Consider the following 18,886-nt stretch of genomic DNA (forward strand, 5'->3'; position numbering starts at 1 on the left):
TAGCTAACCGTAGTGCTCCATCACTCAGTTCTTGTAGTTGTAGCATAATTATTTGTTGTTCGTTCAACTCTTCCAGTAGTCAAAGATCAAAAAGCCAGAGAAGGCTGAAGTTGCAATCTCTTGCGTTGCTCCCCTGGTCCGTTTTGGGGTTGGTTTGCAATTCTAGACCTTCGGATTGGTGCCGTACGTTTCCATATAAAACTAGGGTTCAAGACACGTAACCGAATGTGTTTGTAACTAGGAAAAGAAATTTTTGCCAAAATTTTCTAATATATTTGATACTAGTATTTTCAAGAGAATTATTTGAAATAATGCGAGTCAGCAGCGGCTACAGCAATCACATAATTGATAATATATATAGGTGGCAAACAAACCCATTTAGTTAAATTTACTCATACCTGTCCATAAATAGATGAATATGGGTATATGATTAAATGGGTATTATTGGGTAACCCATCAAATCCAATTAACTCATTTAGAATTATTTTCCTCCAAACCTCCTCTCCTCCCCCACCCATATTTTTTTTTTCAGATTCTTCATTTTGTCATGATGTTAACTATTTTTGTTTCATTATTATTATTATTATTTGTTGGTTTTATCTTACAATTTTATTTTATCTTAGTTTGTTAACTTGCTCATTTTTCAGTATTACCAATTTATTACAAGTTTTAGCCTCTTTTCCTACCTTTCCAAAATGAAATTTTAAATTTACATGCGAAAAAATGCTATGGGTTCAAAATTTTTGGATTAAGTTTTTATGTTAACTTTTATAGTACTTAGTTCAAAAATTTATATTCTTATTGTTCAATTATTAAATAGTATGTAATTTCTTGACATAGAATACGGATGGAGAAAAAAATTGGTAATTAGGCATATTGAACATTATAAGTAAATATTTAAAATTAATGACTGGTGCAAAGAGTGATATAAATTGATTTGTAAAAATAAATTTAAATGAGTTTACAAAAGTTAAAATAAATGGGTACTGAGTTACCCAATTCATTTTTTTGATTTATCCATTTATACCTATCTAATTAAATGGGGGTATAAATGGGTTGACTCACTTATACCCATTACCCATTTTAACCAACTCAAACAAGTCCAAGTCATTAATTTTGACACCTCTAATAATACAATACCTGACTTCTTGGCATAGTATAGTTATACGAAACTTCATTGGTCATTGCCTAAAACATTAATTACTAATAATTATTGATAGAGATTTGTAGGTAATTCGTAAACTTGGTGGACGTTTGAGAAAAATGAAAAGAACAAAAAAAAGAGATTGCCCTAGTTTTGCGCCAAATGAGCTGCGTAATTTTTAGCTAGACGTGCAAATTCTTTAATTATTAGTATTTCAATTTTCTTCCTATCGCATCATTAGCTCGATCGAATGGTCAAAGTTTGCCACTTTGGGGGAGAGGATTTCTTGAATCGTGTCTTGGACATTTCATATCTCATTGAATGGCACTGACCTTTACATACAAGTTCAAGAGCCAAGACAAAACCCCAAAAAATAAAATGATGAACTGACTGATAATTGCTCCACATGCATGTGCCGCGCAGGGCTTTCCCTATCAACAAAACAAACAGTGGCCCCATTTGACAAATGGTTTTTTGGTGTTTGTTTAAAAACTTATTATAGATTATTGTAAAAGTTATAGAAAAAAATTTTAAAATATGTGAATTTTTAGATATTTTAAAATGTATAGTTTAAAAATTTTGAGAAAATTTTTTAGGTTAGTATAACTATAATTATTAAAAATTTTGTAACAGACAAACTTGACCAAGAACATATTTACCAATCAGATCTACTAGTTGATACCTAATAGTAGTATTGCTATTAAGTGACGTATAATATGATGTACAATACGTGTTACACTTGGTCAAAAACTTGTTTGTGAGCAGTGGGTTGCCCCTGCTGACGTTGCTGAAAATGCCTATAAAATTAGTCCATAACATTTTGATCTAAACAAATATAATGTCTAAAACCTGATAATTGATTAAATTGATCCCTATTATTTTTACAAAACACAAAAATTTATTAATATGATATAGAAATTTTAATTTGTCATATGTTCCAACTCATCTAACACATCTATTTTTCAAGATATTTTTCGGATTCCTCGTAGACAATTGATGAAATCTAATTTCAAACAAAAGCAACGAATGGATGACATGAGTTTATCTGTTTAAAGTGAAAACATTCGTGTGTGTGTGTGTGTGTGTGTGTGTTTTACATGTGTTATGCCTTCTGTGATTTAGGCATTTCTGACTAATTTCTCTTATCTTAACAAAGAGATGAGCTTTATATAGAGTTGGCTTTTCTTTTTGGATTATTCTGTTTTACACTATTAATGTAAAAATATTCTAAAACTAGCGAGTTTATATATGAGAGAGAGAGAGATGCACCTAAACTTCGTGTACCAACTTGTTACACACTAACGTTGTACAAAAATATTTAATAAAACCTTAATTGATATCGGCTGTATGAAGATTAATAAGTTTGTTTGGATAAGAATTTATTTGATCCAGTTACTGTAGTACTTTATGTGATGTGATGTATGTGAGATAAAAAGGTGATTGGGAATTGTGTGTATGATGCAAGCAAAACAAAATCTGAAATAAATCTTGCAAATTTTCTTTGTCCAAACATGTGAAATGGTTACTCTTTTTTTTTTTTTTTTTTAAACCATGGTAGATATTTATATCACAAATTCATCATGAGAGGTCTCCGGCAAGAAAAGATTGAAAAAATAAAAGAATAATTGAAGCGTTTGATTGGATGGTTAGTCACATACTTACAAGGCATTGACATGCGCCGAAGGCGGGCTATATATCCTTCTTGATCCAGAGCCAGTCCAGCCAGCGCCTGTGTGGGCTTTATCCTGACGAGAAGTAGATAAAAAACCCAGTAAAGCCAGAGGCATTTGAGCCCATGAATCATCGGATCTGGACTGGAGTCCTATAGATGGAGATGGAGATGATGTTGTGGCGCCATTTCTCGATTCAAAAATTCCCGCTTTTTCCATAAAATCACCATCCCCATTCCCCAATCTTACTTTAATATAATTATTTTCCCCCCATTTTCCATCCAATTCATCTCGATTAACCAAACCTCGCCAAATTCGTACACGGAAAATCTCTAATAAATGTCAACGTGGCAGTTGTTCTCCGACGCCGGTAATAATGTCCGATGGGAAATCTCCGATCAACACCTCTGCAACCAAGAGGCAGAATCAAATCGTGCCCTCGAATATCCGCCTCCTCAATCTCACCGCCTTCCTTCAATGGCCGATCTCTTGCTCCAAGGTACTGCAAATGAATTACTGTTTACTGGATATTCAAGGTTCACTGAAGTTCGGGATGGAAATTCGGACAATACTCCTAGTTTTAGGAGCGGATTGGGGAAATCGGTGGCTGTGAAGCAGTCTTCGATTTCAAGAGCCTTAGCGATTCTCGGTGATGAAGGAGACGCGGTCACGCAGACAGGTTCCAAATTTTCAACTCCGTTGTATTGTCTGTAATTTTGTCAGAGTTCCTTAGCAAAAGCTGAAACTTCCAATTACTACTGTGCAGGATGTTCGAGGTTGAGGGATGTTCGCCATGGCAATTTGGATAGTGCTTCAAGTTTTCGGACTGGACTGGGAGAGTCGGTGGGGGTGAAGCAGTCCTCGATACCAAGAGCTTTTGAAATTCTCAGCGATGGGGGAGACGAGGTCATTCCGACAGGTTGAAGTTCTAATAAACGTTGCCACATAAAAGACCAGCTTTTAACTAATTATTATATTATGTGAAACTTCTAAACCACGAACTGTGTAAAACTTCAGTCCGTGTGAGCTGGCCGACTGCTTATAAATTGAAAAAAAGCCATGCAATGTGGTGGATTTGATTTAAACATATGTTATGGTGGTTCTCATTGAAATTAAGAGCTGGACATACTTGAATCCCACCTGCATCAAGTTTTATAGGCCCAATTTTGTGATACAGTTCATCCTATATAACCTAATGCATGTCCTTGGGTTTATCTGTGCTTCATAAATTGGTGACTTAGATTGAAGTTACGGCCTATAACTTCCAAAGCAAATTATGTGTTGCCCTTTTCTTTTAATAACATTGAACCCATCATTATGTTGCAAATAGTATGTTTAAATCACATTTTCAATACTCAAAAATGGGGAGGGATGTAAGAACCAACTAAAGTTTCTGTGAGTTTATACCATGTACTGAGTATTTCTGATAAGTTGATTACTTAAAGGTTACTCTTGTAAACATATGAGCAGGCCAGCAGATTAGAGGAGATAATGAATTTGGTTTTTCAAATACCATTTCATGGACCGGTCCAAGGAAAGCAATTAATGTACCAAAATCTGTTTTGAGGACTAGCTTGGAGCAAATGACTGATACATCAAATTCCTTCTTCCAGACAGCCTCAGGTAAGACGGTCAGCTTATCTTCTGCCGGTCTTTTAAGAGCCAAGGCTTTGTTGGGCCCAGAAGAACATGGTGATTGCAAGAATTTTGAAGACCTTGAGCAGGAAGGACAGCTGTCAACCTCATATCAGCCTAGTGGTTTGAGAAGTTCATTTCTTTTTGAAGGGGAAGCAGGTGTTAATAACACACTGCTTAATGGTGATATAATACTCCCAATATCTCCCTTAGATGGTAAAATTAATTCTGCAAGTTGTCAATCGAAGTATGTCATTCCGGATTTTCTGCAGAGTGCTCCAAAACCACCTCCAGTCAAGTTTCAAACTGCTGGTGGGAGATCAATATCTGTTTCAAATGATGCACTGAAACGTGCACTTAGCCTGCTTGGAGATCAGGAGGCGGGAGCCTACTCAGATGAAGGCGATGCAGCAGATCATGAATATCCATTTTCCAGAGACAGAGAATCCAAGAATACAAAACCAAGCAAAGAAAATGACCCTAATACTCCATTTCCATATCAAGAGACAGCAAACAGCAATCATTTGTCAAAGAATTTCACTTCTCCATTCAGATCAAATTCATGTCAAAGAGAATCTTCAGTTAGACCACGCATTATTGGTCAAGGGAGTAACTTGATCAAGAAGTTCGATGCGGAGGCAAAACATAATTTAAGTAGTCCCTGCAATAGTCTACCTAGCTATGAAAATCATTTAAGGAAGAAAACTCAAGTGGCAACCATGGATTCATTAGAAAGGCCATCAAGTGGGCCTCTGGTGGATATCTCAAACAGCATTGGTGCGAATTCCACAGATGTCAAGTGGAATTCTGCTGAGAAGAGAAGACTAGGGAGAAGCACTGTATCTCCATTCAAAAGGCCTCGAAGTTCTAAATTTATCACCCCATTTTGTAGAAATAAGACGTCAAGTCCTAATGGTAAATAATCAGATCTTGTGGATAACCTTCTTCATTCTTCTTGAGACAATCTTATGAGCAAATCTAAGGCATATCTTTTAACTAGGGATGCCATCTTTAACAACTAATGAAATCTCTTATGAGGGACGGGTTTCTACTCGATTGCCGTTTCAAGTTTCTCGGTTGTATGTGAAGGAATATTTTAGGGAGCCCCCATTTGGCCGAAGCAAGGTGTAGCAGTGTAGAATACTTGTTTGTTTCTTAATTTACCATCCCTTTTTCTTTGAGCGGTTGATACTTACATCGATGCTCTATGTATTCAGATAGAGAACTTGTCAGATGAGATAAGGAGGATGAATCCAGGTGTTGCTGAATATTATACGTTTCCTGATGATTTTGGTTCAGGTTGCATTGGAGCAGAAGAATTTTACCATATGCTGGTTCAACCTGAAGTTTCTCCGTATCATGTGTCGAAAGAGTAACTACTTTTTTCAACTTCAATCAAATTGATTATTCAGAAATTGTACATTTTCTAGGCTTTACATGGATCAGATGTACATTCATAACTACATGAAGGACCTAGAGTGATACAGTACTTTCTTTATACAATTTTGGTTATTTCTTGGTATTTCTTAATTACTCTCTGCTAGGGATGCACGTGGGGAAGCCTAATCTCTTTTTTCTTTGTTCTTGATGGTTATCCTTTATATATTATTGACTTTTGTAACGAATGGAGGCCCATAGGTATTTTCCGTACTATATTTTTCTAGAGCCGTTTTTTGTTTCTTTTTTAATTTGTATGATGCTCCTGCTGGTGATATCATAATTTGGTTTTTTGTCTATCCAGGTGGGTTAAAAATCACTATAAGTGGATAGTTTGGAAACTTGCATCTTATGAGAGATGTTATCCTGCCAAATTTTCTGGAAAACTGTTATCAGTTTCTAATGTACTTGAAGAATTGAAGTACAGGTATTCAAACTTCCCATGGTCAAGGGAAGTTTTTCCTTATCCTTTTTTTTCTCCTACTAATTTCCAGAACTTTACAGAAAAATTTCTAAATTTTCTGGTCAGATATGACAAGGAAGTAAATCATGGGCATCGATCTGCTGTCAAGAGAATTTTAGAAGGAGATGCACCACCATCTTCAAGGATGGTATTGTGCATTTCATCTGTCCTTTCAGTTTGTGGCACAGAGGTTGGCTGTCAACCTATTGCATCAAGAGAGGTTGAAAGTGGTGCAGCTGCAAAAATTGAACTAACAGATGGATGGTTAGGAAATTCTTAGTTAACAGTAGTGTTTACAAATTTAATGTCCATGTTTGTCTAAAACTTACCCCTTTGACAGGTATTCTATCATTGCTCTACTGGATGTACTTCTATCAAAGAAACTGGCAGCTGGGAAACTGTTCATAGGGCAAAAACTTACTGTAATTTGTTCCTTTGGTTTCAGTTTCTCCTTTTTGTTATAGGGTTTTAGTTACAATTTATGTAATGCTTACCATTTCTTTTCTATTTGAAGATCTGGGGAGCTGGATTATGTGGGTGGGCTGGGCCAGTTTCGCCACTTGAGGTACTTGCATGTTGAATTCATTTCTTTCATGCCTGGTTTTTGAACTATTTGTGCTACTAGGGCCTTTTGTTTTTGTATGAATTTCGATTTCAGGCACCAAGGACAAGCACTTTACTATTGCATATGAATGGGACATATAGAACTCATTGGGCTGATCGACTGGGTTTCTGTAAGGATTTTGAATATTAACATGAACTTTTATTGGCATAGAGCTGACTAATAACATGAACTTCACTGGCTAAGATTAATTTGGTGCAGCTTTATTTTGTTGCTGTCTGGTTGTGGTTTTCTTCTCTCTAACCTTGATATCCATTCCTAGGTAAGGTTGATGGTCTACCACTAGCATTTAGGTCCATCAAGAGTACTGGAGGAGTTGTTCCTAGCACATTGGTGGGAATTTTAAGAATATACCCTGTAGTGTACTGGGAAAGGTAACTTGTATTAGATCAGTTGCATTTGATACTCATCCTCAGATGAGTATGAAGGCAATCTTTCTCTTTCAGGTCAAGTGATGGTGGATTCATAGTGAGATCTGAGAGGATGTACACTAAGATGCTGCATTCATATAACAAAAGGTAACAACTGTTTGAGTTACTTCAGGCAATTCCAATTTACTACAGAGTTTTTGCCATTGGTTGCCTTTTGAGGATATTCATTCTATTGTCATGCATCTATAACTGCAATAGGTTCTTCCTTTATTGTCTTTGTATCGTTATGCATCTGTGACTGGAATAGATTCTTCCTCTATATAGCTTTTGTTTTTGCTTCTCAAGCCTTCTACCCCTCTCTCTCTCTCTCTCTCGCTAGACTGGTATTTGCAGATATTACTTCATAAATATTTCCAGCATTGAAAATTATGTTGCCAATGGTGATGCTAATATTTTGGACCCTAAATAGAATCTAGGCGATCTGTTGATAAAGACCTTCATGATAAAGATTGTAACTTTCATGATCTCAATTCTAGGCGATCTGTTGTGGTAGAGGATGTATTATCCAAATTCCAAGGGGAAAACGAAACATTCCATACTCTAGATGATAATGACAGTGAAGAAGGGGCTAAAATCATGAAGATGCTTGAGAAAGCTGCTGAACCAGAAGTCATAATGGCTGAGATGACTTCAGAACAACTAACTTCATTTGCATCTTATCAAGCAAAATTGGAGGTACATTTTCAAGAACTGATTTCATTTGCTTCTTATCAAGCAAACTTTGAGCAATGTTTGGATGTTTGGCTTGTAATCCCCTAATTCTACTAATGGTTGATAATGACTTTTCTCCATCTGATATTAGATGCTAAGGCACTCAGATATGCAGAAATCTCTTGAGACCGCTTTGAAGGCTGCTGGTTTAGGTGGCAGAGAAGTCACTCCATTCATGAGGGTCAAAGTTGTTGGCTTGACAAGCAAAGATTCTCCACAAAAATGTTTCCCACATACGGGCTTGATTACAATCTGGAACCCAACAGAGAAACAGGTTAAGTGTGCCTGTGAACATTTTTCTGTGTTTCATTATTGGAACCTGCTTCTTTAATAGGCCCCTATGCCAGTCCCGGTTGTGCTCCTCTTTAACAACCTTAATTTAAATGATTGTTACTGTGACAGCAATCAGAGTTAGTTGAGGGCAGGGTTTATGCTGTGTCTTGCCTTACACCATCAACCTCTGATTCAAGTACTCTTTATTTGCAAACCAATGGATCAAGTACCAAATGGCTATCTTTGTCGCCTTCAGCAATTGAGCATTTTAAGTAAGTCCTGATAGGTTTCCTTTTTATTTTCAAAAGTATGTTTATTATACTGATGGGAGTTATCATCAGGCCGTTCTTCACTCCTCGTAAGTCAATTTTATTGTCAAATTTGGGTGAAGTTTCTCTATCCAGGTAACCTCGGAATTCCAACTTCTTGGAGTTTGTGCTCTTTCTCTGAATGAGCCTGTTCCATGCTTACCTGTTTGTGTTGTTTGGCTTACACAGTGAATTCGATATCGCTGCATGTGTTGTTTATGTGGGAGATGCATATACAACTGATCGCCACAAGAAACAGTGGGTGTTTGTGACGGATGGATCCATACATGGATTACATTCAAGGGAACCTTTGGAATCGCTGCTGGCAATTGGCTTCTGTTCACCATTTAGTGACGGTGATATGCTTGCACCAGTAAATTATAATTTAGCAGGTTCCACGGTGAGTTCTAAGTGGGTTTAGGATAATCTTAGAACTTAATACTCCAATAGTCCAAGGTCTATATTCAGTAACTTAGATGACTTTTTTTTCTGTATGATATCGTATTTATTAATTCCACTAGCAGCAAACTAGATGATTTACCAGAATAAAGGGAAAAGTAATATGAATATTGAAAATAAACGTGATCTGAGCAAAACGGGACGTCTGACTGCACATTATGCATGCCTATAGATACCAAAGAATTCTTTAAGATTTTACCTATAGATATCAAAGAATTCTTTAAGATTTTACTAAATCTCGAAACGCTGGCTCTTGGTTTTCAGATGTAATAAGGAAACAAACAAATTTATGTCTTTTACAGGTTGGTTTCTGTAATCTCATCAAGAGAGCCAAAGATCAGGTGAACAATGTCTGGGTTGCTGAAGCAACAGAAAACTCAACCTATTCTTTGACATTTGATGACCGTTGTTACTTCTCTCACTTAAAAGAGGCAGCTGCTTCTACCCAAAAGTGGGCGAGCAACTCCAGCTTGGTATGTGAATTGTCTGACGTCGTTGAGTTATCCAAACTGGGGTTCTGGAAGTTGACTTTCTGCAAATTTGTTGCTTTGCCTACAGGCTATTGAGATTCTTAGAAAGAGAGTTGTGTCTATTGTCAGCAACTCTGAAGCCTAAAGTTTTGAAAGATACGGTGGTATACGCCTCCGCTGTTTGGTTGCTTATCATGGAACAATAATAAAGCTTGTGCGATTCATGTTCACATGTTTCATGACGATCTTCTTTCGAGGTGTAAAGCTGCATGCCCGGCCCAGACCGGTTAACTTTTGGGAGCTAAAAGGAGGCCGCGAGCCGTTCAGCGTTCCCTGTACCCCATCGCAGGATCTGTTCAGCGTACCAGTCTCAGTGTGACCGGCCACTGTAGAATGGGCTGGGCTTCCAAATGGTTATGATTATGCGGACCTTTGTCAGTTGTTTTGTGAATAGATTTGGAGCCTAATTGAAATTCCAATCTCTCCTCCCGGGTCCAAGGGCCCCACCAATAGGCGTCCTTGATTTCAACAGGCGAAGATCTTCAGCGTATAGTTTATGGATTTCTGGTTTTACTTCTTTCCACAATTATTTTTTTTTAAAGTAAATCGGCAACCTCTTAGTGCTTTTTTTTTTTTTTTGGGCCGATTGTTAATCCGAAATTATTGTTGCAAATTCAAAGACAAATATCAGCCAACTGGGTTCAGAACTTTTTTAACAATTTGAATGAATTGATCCCTTTAATAATGTTTTACTAATAAGGATAATTTTTATTTTCACGCGTACATCAGACGAGCGCGATTTGTTGCAAGGCAGATGGTCAACTCCTTGCATAATTTTCACTTGAAACCAAAGTTGAACTCCTTGCATGTACGAGCTAGGACTCAATGCGCCCCGATCCGTTGACGTGCAAATGAGAAGCAGAGAGTTGGGGTAAATCTCCCAACACATTTCCAACAATCAAGTTAGTCTTGGTATGACTAGGGGTGTTTCGCGAATCGAGTCGCTCGCGAGCCGATCGCGAGCGGCTCGAATACGAGTTCGAGCTAATTAAGTCGATTTCGAGCTCGAACTCGAGCTCAAAAACATTAAACTCGTTGACTCGCGAGCGGCTCACGAGCTCAATTATATATATATATATATATATATTTTTTTTTTATTTTAATAGTAAAATTACATATATATCATTAATATTTTATTATTTGTTAAAAAAAATTATTATTTTATTCATTTTTTTTAAAATTTTTTTTATTTTTTAAAAATAAAATAATAATATATTTTTTTTATTTTTTAAGCTCGAGCTCGAGCTTGATATTTTGAGTTCGTCGAGCTCGAGCTCGAGTTCGAACTTCACAAAATTAACTCGAGATCGGCTCGTTTAGCCAAAGCTCGACTCGAGCTCGACTCGTTTGCACCCCTAGGTTTGACACATTAGGAACTTTAGAGTTTGAATCAGATACCTTCTAAATGAAGGTAGGTGAAAGTGATTAGCAGGGAGAGATGATGAACAGTGATTGATGAATTACTTACTTTAAGATTTTGATAAAGATACGAGACACAAAACATGTTCTAATCAGTCTTTTCATCCAATAAAAAGAGAGTGAAGGAACATCTCAGAGCACGGCGGTCCATTTGGATCCATCCCTTCCATCTTAATATATAGTAAAAATAGGAGTAGAATAGGCAATTTATTGTATTGACAATATATATATATATAGTAGAAATAGGAGTAGAATAAAAAACCTATGGTGTTGGAAAAAAACAAAGTAGAGCACGGCAGAAAGAGGTATTTGCTTTACTGTTGGGGTATTTGCTTTTGACCCAATATTTTTAAACCCAAATTGTTAAGTAAACCGGATGAGATTTCAATTCACAGTTAAAAACTGATTCAATCAGTTTAATTTGATTCAAAAGTTTTTCTTTTTATTATTCTTTTATTTATTAATTAACCTACATGATATTGAAATTTAATAGAAATTAAATTAATTTGAGCCGATTTAGAAATCTCTTATTTTTCATTCATTTTGATTAGTTTGACTAGTAAGTACTTGATCAGATTTGACCGGTTTAAACAACTTTATGAGTTCACAGGTGAATTGAACTAGCATCCCGGTTCATGATTCGACTGGTGGAACAGCTCGGATTTCAAAACACTGGTTTGACCTAGCACGAACTTAAGGAGAAAATAATAATCCCAATCACCATTGTATTTCGTTGAAGACAAATCGTATATTGAGGCATTGGTCCAAAATCCAGAGTCTTAGCCGGACGGGCCTCTTGATCTCTGAAAACTAGACAGATAGAATTGTAGAATATTTGCGTTGCTGAAAAGATAAGTTTGCTTCCTCTGCATGGAGATCTTCTGCTGGCAGATGTTTCGTACTTGGAGGGAATCACTTTTTGAAGAATAGCAAGGTCTGTTATGCGTGTCTCCGGTGATCGTATCAATTAGGAGTGATAATACTCAATTCGGCAATGTTTGGAAAATGGTAATCAACGGCCAAGCACGCCATGCCGTCGACTTTGCAGTCTGGTCTCTGCCACCTCTTAGCTACTGCTCAAATGGTTTTGCACGCAGGAATCAGCAGGATGGCCGACATTCTACGTACAGAATTCCGTATTCAATAAGCTTTTTCGTGAACTCCACCAACCCCAAATGCAAACAGTACGATCATAGAAGCATGACACCCAGACAAGCTCAGAAAAGTCTTTCTGGTTATTTTTTTCTCCTCCAAAAGCACAGACATATCTAAAAAGTAGAGAGCAGACCACACATACCGTATGTATGAAAGATGGAATATTATGGTGCAATATATCTCTTTCTCTCCTTTATGCGTATATTGTCTTCGTATATATTAACGCCCTATCAGAAATAGAACACTGCACAAAGTGGAAAGAGAGGCCCAGAGACATTGAAGAGTAGTGGAACAGAACAAGTCATGGCAGAAGACACTAAAAATGCTGGTCTTAGTCATAGGGGATGCATAAAGAGCAGCAAAGGGCCTTGGGTGGTTCGCAGGACCACCAGAAACGGTGGTACAGTCACCAAGTATCGCTACCCTTCCGACAGAGAGCGCCTGAATAATAAGCAAAGGGAGCGCCACCGTCGTGCTGTGGCCCACAAAATCTTTGCTGGACTTCGGGCTCATGGCAACTACCAGCTTCCCAAGAACGCTGACTCCAATGATTTGCTGAAAGCTCTCTGTGAGGAAGCCGGCTGGCATGTTGAAGACGATGGAACAGTTTACAGAAAGGTAATTTCCTTCCTATTCTTGATCTACCACTCCTTGTCATGTTGGTGCTGTATTTCATGCATGATTACCACTATTTCTCATACTACTTATTCATGATGTATTGGCGAAAACAAGATGTTGAGCTAAGTTGGGGTGAATTTGGAATTTGCAACTCGGAGACATCTTTGATACTTTCAGTTTTTCGATTGTGTTAGACATCCATGGTGGAAGAGCCAAGCTTGATTAAGATGGATTCCTATGCTGTTGGCATGCCTCATAAATTGGAAGCAGCAGGTTACTGTGCTTGCAAGGAAGCTATTGCCTCATCATTTGCTGGAGAATGTCGCCAAAGAAATTTGGTGCCTTTCGGTATATACGAAGGAATTCATACCGATCTGGCACTCTCACTCTCACTCCCACTCGCGCACGATCATCAATTTAAGGATAGGGTGGTATAGACACAAGTTTGTTAGTTACAAAATCAAGCAGTCTCTAGGTAGGTTTAGTATGCTACTATTTTCAGTATAAATTCTGACTAACACAATGTTGTACAAGTAAGATTATAAACAAAATGCCCAATTCATACTTGGTTCATTTTATCTAACCTCAATGTCAATGATGTGTAAGTTCCAAAAATCTAAAAGAAATAGTGAGCTACCAGTTTAATGCATATAGAAGAAGGAGGATAGTTATTCTAATTCCATATACAGGAAATATAGCCACAAATTGCAAAATTTTGTGCACAAGTTTCCTTTCTTAGCTGTCCAAAAATAGTTACATACCATATAGGAGTAACATTTACTCGTGGAAATTCGGGGCTAACCCCTTCACTGCACATGAACAAGAAATGTGAGGTGAATGTGTTGAAGTTTTCATGTTTGGAATAAACACAAATAACGCTAATCCAAGACATTGGTAGATGGAGATCAAATAGGAATTGTCTATTGTTACTTCTTGGCAAGATATAAGATACATGTTGCCACGTGGTTGCGGTGTTAATGATATACTACTAAAATTAATTTTCATTTATGCAGATTTTCATGCAATAAAAATAGAGAAGATTAAAAGGTAGATCGAGTTGTGCTTAAACTTAAAGGGAGTTGATATATGCAAACAGCGAACGTAGGTTAAATTGCTAGCAATATGCTTGTTAGCATTTCTCTACTCTTCTACCATTTCAAACATGTGGGCTACTACGTACACAGCCTTGGCAAAAGCAAGGGAGGAGGTAGAGGAAATAAGCAAAGACTGAATTGCGTATCCAATGTTTGGTCCTTAAAAAATAAACGTAAGAGGACGTAATTTTTATAATGATTTACCATATAAAATAAGACCACGCAACTAAGCGTATTTTGATAAGATAAGAGAGGTATCTCACTGCCCTAGTGTTTCATGAAGCAACCTTTCGATATTCGCTTGCATTGTTAAGCAACACTCGTAATCTAATAGCTTTTCAAAATTTTCTTGATGATGTCCCAAGTCAACAATATTGAGGTGTCGCATGTACAAGTTCACGACTTTTTTAAGTCTAGGTTTGAATTGAAAGAGGATCAAATTAGCACAGCCAAAATGTTTTTGGCTTAGTTAATAAACGAAAATAATTTTACTAAATAGAGTATTACTAGCATAGTGCCTAAGATTTCCCAATCCCACATATACTCCTACATTCACGTATCTAAACCGGAACGGTTCTTCTGTACCACACCCTGTCTCACATCATGTCCCACTCCTTAAAATCTCTCCAAGTGTCCCTTAATAAACCAAACCCTCAAACAACCCAACCCAACTTAACAAGTAATTGAAAGTAAAGAAAGAAAGGAAAAAAAAAAAAAAAAACTCGTTAAACTGGCTAGACGCTAGAACAACACCAAATAGTTTAGAAGTGCCAGTATTGGTAAAACTGACGCCATCTTTTGCAGATTTAAGGACCGGGAAAAGGGTATCATCTATGTGCATGCATTCGTGGCTCTAGTCAGTCGGTACTTAATTTCGAGTCGCAATTTCTAGCCATAGCCGCGCAAGTTTCATGGTCCAACCACTGGTATATGGAACCAGTTGCTAACTCGGTTTGGCCTGCCATTTTCAACGATTACCTTCAATAATTGAATGTTGGAAACCATAAAAACAGCGTAACTATTATGAACAAGCTTTCTCTGGGATATGTGGTAAGTGCAAAGCACAGGTGCATCGGACCTTCTACATATATTGAAACAGCAACTCATTCCAGACATCAGGCACACCCGGCAGGCACCAATGTATACAATCGGAATAACTCGCCGGTTTCGACAGCGTCTCAGGGCTCAGCATCTCCCAGAATTTCCGATAAATGGTTGGGTGGCCGTCTTTCCTATAATCTGAGAGCCGTGTGATGTTGAGCACAGAAACCTTTGAGCTCAACCGCCTCAATACCTTCTCCGCTATTTGCATGGTGGGCAAGTGAATACCGTTTCCCAGGTACCTTTCACTCGAAATTGGCTGTCTCTCATTGTAACAGTTTCCTTCACTTCCTGGCTCCCATTCTTCTTTCCTGATAATTTAGAAAAGCAAACAACTGAAAATTTTTTTCCCTTTGTTTTGGTGTAATTTCCGAGTGAGAGAGAGAGAGAGAGAGAAGGGGTACACAGGTCAAACTTCAAAGTGGCTAACACATAAAGACAATCCCTTAACAATTCGGTGATCATCTGCGATCTAATAAACAATGAAAAGAAGTTGAAACTGGTGATGATATGAAACGAACCAAAGAGAAGAACATGATCTTTTGCTTCGGCACACCACATAATTCCTGTATAATGAAGAATCCTTAACAAACTGCTTATGCAACTCAAAACAAATCTAGGCAGTTTTGGATACAAGGACTGTGGCCTGCAAATATCAGCATGCATGCATTTGATGAAATAGATGACCCAGAAAATCACATCCTAAAATCCTGCTAAAGGACAAAGAAAGAACAATATAGAAGCTAAACATGTCAGAACTACGGATTCCACCCAAAGAGAAAAGAAAAACCGAAGATATATGGCAAACGGGTGAAAATTAACGAAGAAACATGTAGGAAACGGAAAGATTCAATCTTGTTTTACAAGGAAGAGTACTATGAAAAAGCGGGCTACATGGTTAACGACTCCAAATCCCCATATGCTCATTTGCAGTGCACAAGTAGGCCCTGATCCAGGAAACTTTTGATTGCCATTATCCACAGCTCAGTGTACCAAAAAAAGGACCATACAACTAATCAAATCATAATACCAACACTTGGGAATTAAGAATTGAACTAAACTTCCATAGTTACATCCAGGTCACTTTTTTGCTGATATAAAAAGATAATTATTGCTAGGAGATTTTGGATCCTTCACTGTATCATCTACCATGCAAATGTGTAAACCAATTTACATAAGTCTAACAAATTTTCCACCATCATTTCTTATCCAACAAATCATTAGCGAGGGAAGAATTGAAAGACTATTAATTGAAGCCCAGCACTTACAAGAAATGTGTAGGAGACATGGTAACAAAAAAGGCCTGCTTGTTGAGGGCGTCAAAATCAGAAGCCATCCAATCTGCCCAGGCCTCCATTGCCAACTCCATGCCTCCCAACCCGTCAATTTCTTCACAAACACCACTATCTTCATTACTCCATCTACAAAATTAACAACTTTTAGAAAACAGTTGCAGGCAAGGCATATTTATGTGGATTTGGCACATGAGAATATACAAGATTTTTATCTCAAATACTGAGATTTGTGCATGTTTCCTGGACGAAATATTCTACTTACAAGAGCTTCACAGGGCCCTGTCTCCACCACAAATAAGAATTGAAGACTAAAATGTCGGCATCCTTCCATTGTGATGCATGCCTAAGAATTGAATCTGGACGGAGAATTCTTTCAGGCAATGTATGATCAACAGGATCATCCGAATTAGATTCAACAAGAAGCGGTGCCCAAAGAAATTCAACAGTAGCGTTGTAGTCCTGCATTTGTCAGGATATGTCATTTTATCAAACAGATACCTTCATCTAGCTATCGCTACTCAAAGTCAAAGGTTTACCAACAGAAAGCGAAGCTCTTAACCATAGAATTAGAGAAAAAGTAAAATCGGAATGTAAGAACAGGTTAGTTCCAAGTTAAGTAATTAGGATTTCAGCTCACCTGGGCTGTAAAAGTTGTAAGTTGGGCTTGGGGTGTCATTGACTTTTTATCGGCTGGAATTATGGACTGCAACAAGCACACCATTGATATCCATTGCCCTCTAGTCAAGGAGTCCCCCACGAACATCAGTCTCTTACCCCTCAACTTCTCCCACATCTCAGTCACATTCCACCTAGAGCATACCAATTTAACAAGCCAGATGCTATGAATATATGCATATAGAAATACGATGAAGTTGTTGCACACATTATTTTGCACTGGACAAAATTGAACAGCAAAACCCAAACGAATACTCCATGCTTATCTGTCCACTCCACCAATTGCAGGCACTATAGATACACAAATTTAATACCAACCACTTAAAATGTGGGGTGGGTGCGTGTGTTTGGGGGGCGGGGGCGGAAGGATCATGTTCAACATTTTACCTCTTCAAATTGCAATTAAGGGGCTGCCATCTCCAATACTGGTAATCAACATCAGGTCTACCGTGCTTGAGACAGGCTAATTGATCCGACATATACGGACAATCTGACTCATTATACAGTGGACGAGAAGCGTTATCAAAGACCCATTCACCAGAAAAGAAGTCGCACCCTTGCGGTTGCCCCCTCCAGCCACCCGGCTCCGGTGTACGGCCAGCTGGCAAAACTCTTCTTCCACTGTACTCCACAGTCGAACTGCATGCACTAGATTTATCCAGAGGCACTGAAAGTTCCCCACGAAAGTACACGACAAAAACAAATAGGATTGAATGCACTAAACGACACTAGCAGAAAAGATTCATAAAAAGCCACGGCTGAACCCTTATCTAACTAATCCACACAATAAAAAGAAGAAGCAAAAAAAGAATGTATGCCGAAAAGAATGTATGCCGAAAAAGTTTAGATCTTGAAAGATGTCGGAAAGAGAAAAAGACCCACCAGGAGGAGCTCTGCTTGAGAGGGATCGATTCAGTAAAACCGTGGGTCTGGGAAGAAATTCTTGTTGGAGATGGAAGTCGGAGGACTGGGGTTGGTCATCATTAACCTCGTTCTGAGGTTGGCTCTGACGGATTCGTTGAATGGTAGTAATTTCCTTGTACAATATTGAGAAGATTATGCAGACAAAGAGTACAAGTGCCATGAGAGGAAAATGGCCCTTTTTTCTGTGGCATTTCTGCATCATGTTAGAGAGAGGAGTGGAGAGAGAAAGGGGCAAGGGAGTGTGCTACTGCTACGGGTGCTCGACTCCTCTGAAAATGAAGATCGCCCTCGGCAGACAGAGGCCTCCCATGGACGGGGTTAGTTGGCACTGGAGACATATTATGATTATTACTGCTATTATTATCGATTGAGGAGAGTGATTTGATTAGATGAAAGTAAGTTCAATTGTTTGGATATCAATCTTCCACATGTGATATTTACTGCACGAAGCCAAAGATCGATTCGATTCTTCAGCTCAACTGTAATTATAATTATAATAAGTAGCATTAGTGAATGGTAGTCTAACCAGTGCCTTTTCGGGTGACATTCTCCGAACCTTATTCTCCAATCCTAACCTTTTTGTTTGTTAATTGTGCAGGCGACAGTGGTCAAACTTTAATCTTAATTTAGTCTTAAAAGCCCCGCTTATGTTTTAATTTTATCATCCACGTGGGCCTAAAACGAAAATTGTATACTAGTGGTAGTGGTTTGACTTGGCAGGAGAATTTTTTTTTATATATATATTTTGACTTGGCAGGAGATTGAGTGTCAACGTCACGGTAAACGATTAAGCAGTCGGATAATGATTAATGAACTCATAAAATTACTCTTTTTATCTCACAGTAGTCGTCATGCTGGCTCATTGACCAAGGCAATGGACTAATCTTGTTCCTAAACCACACGCCGCAGGTGAAGTACATCA

At 37.9% G+C, this 18,886-nt stretch overlaps 2 protein-coding genes across 2 annotated transcripts; one reads left to right on the forward strand and one right to left on the reverse strand.

Annotated features, from left to right (window-relative positions):
- Nucleotides 1-3,153: 3,153 nt before the first annotated feature.
- Nucleotides 3,154-10,237, forward strand: LOC113775928 (protein BREAST CANCER SUSCEPTIBILITY 2 homolog B-like). The gene is made up of 19 exons (XM_027320981.1): nucleotides 3,154-3,493; nucleotides 3,581-3,733; nucleotides 4,285-5,364; nucleotides 5,450-5,574; nucleotides 5,667-5,821; nucleotides 6,191-6,313; nucleotides 6,416-6,613; nucleotides 6,690-6,771; nucleotides 6,864-6,914; nucleotides 7,008-7,083; nucleotides 7,234-7,345; nucleotides 7,418-7,489; nucleotides 7,879-8,077; nucleotides 8,205-8,387; nucleotides 8,516-8,658; nucleotides 8,728-8,790; nucleotides 8,884-9,094; nucleotides 9,456-9,626; nucleotides 9,712-10,237. Exons 1-19 carry the CDS (start codon nucleotides 3,154-3,156, stop codon nucleotides 9,766-9,768), a joined length of 3,594 nt encoding a protein of 1,197 aa, XP_027176782.1. The 3' UTR covers nucleotides 9,769-10,237.
- A 4,684-nt stretch (nucleotides 10,238-14,921) lies between these two features.
- Nucleotides 14,922-18,296, reverse strand: LOC113775754 (protein trichome birefringence-like 35). The gene is made up of 6 exons (XM_027320755.1): nucleotides 17,923-18,296; nucleotides 17,428-17,707; nucleotides 17,003-17,174; nucleotides 16,628-16,824; nucleotides 16,339-16,491; nucleotides 14,922-15,381 (listed from the first exon to the last, which is right to left on the reverse strand). The coding sequence occupies exons 1-6, from the start codon at nucleotides 18,164-18,166 to the stop codon at nucleotides 15,051-15,053; spliced, it is 1,377 nt and encodes a 458-aa protein (XP_027176556.1). The 5' UTR covers nucleotides 18,167-18,296; the 3' UTR covers nucleotides 14,922-15,050.
- Nucleotides 18,297-18,886: the final 590 nt, after the last annotated feature.

This window comes from Coffea eugenioides, chromosome 6 (assembly GCF_003713205.1).
Source record: "Coffea eugenioides isolate CCC68of chromosome 6, Ceug_1.0, whole genome shotgun sequence".
NCBI lineage: Eukaryota > Viridiplantae > Streptophyta > Magnoliopsida > Gentianales > Rubiaceae > Coffea > Coffea eugenioides.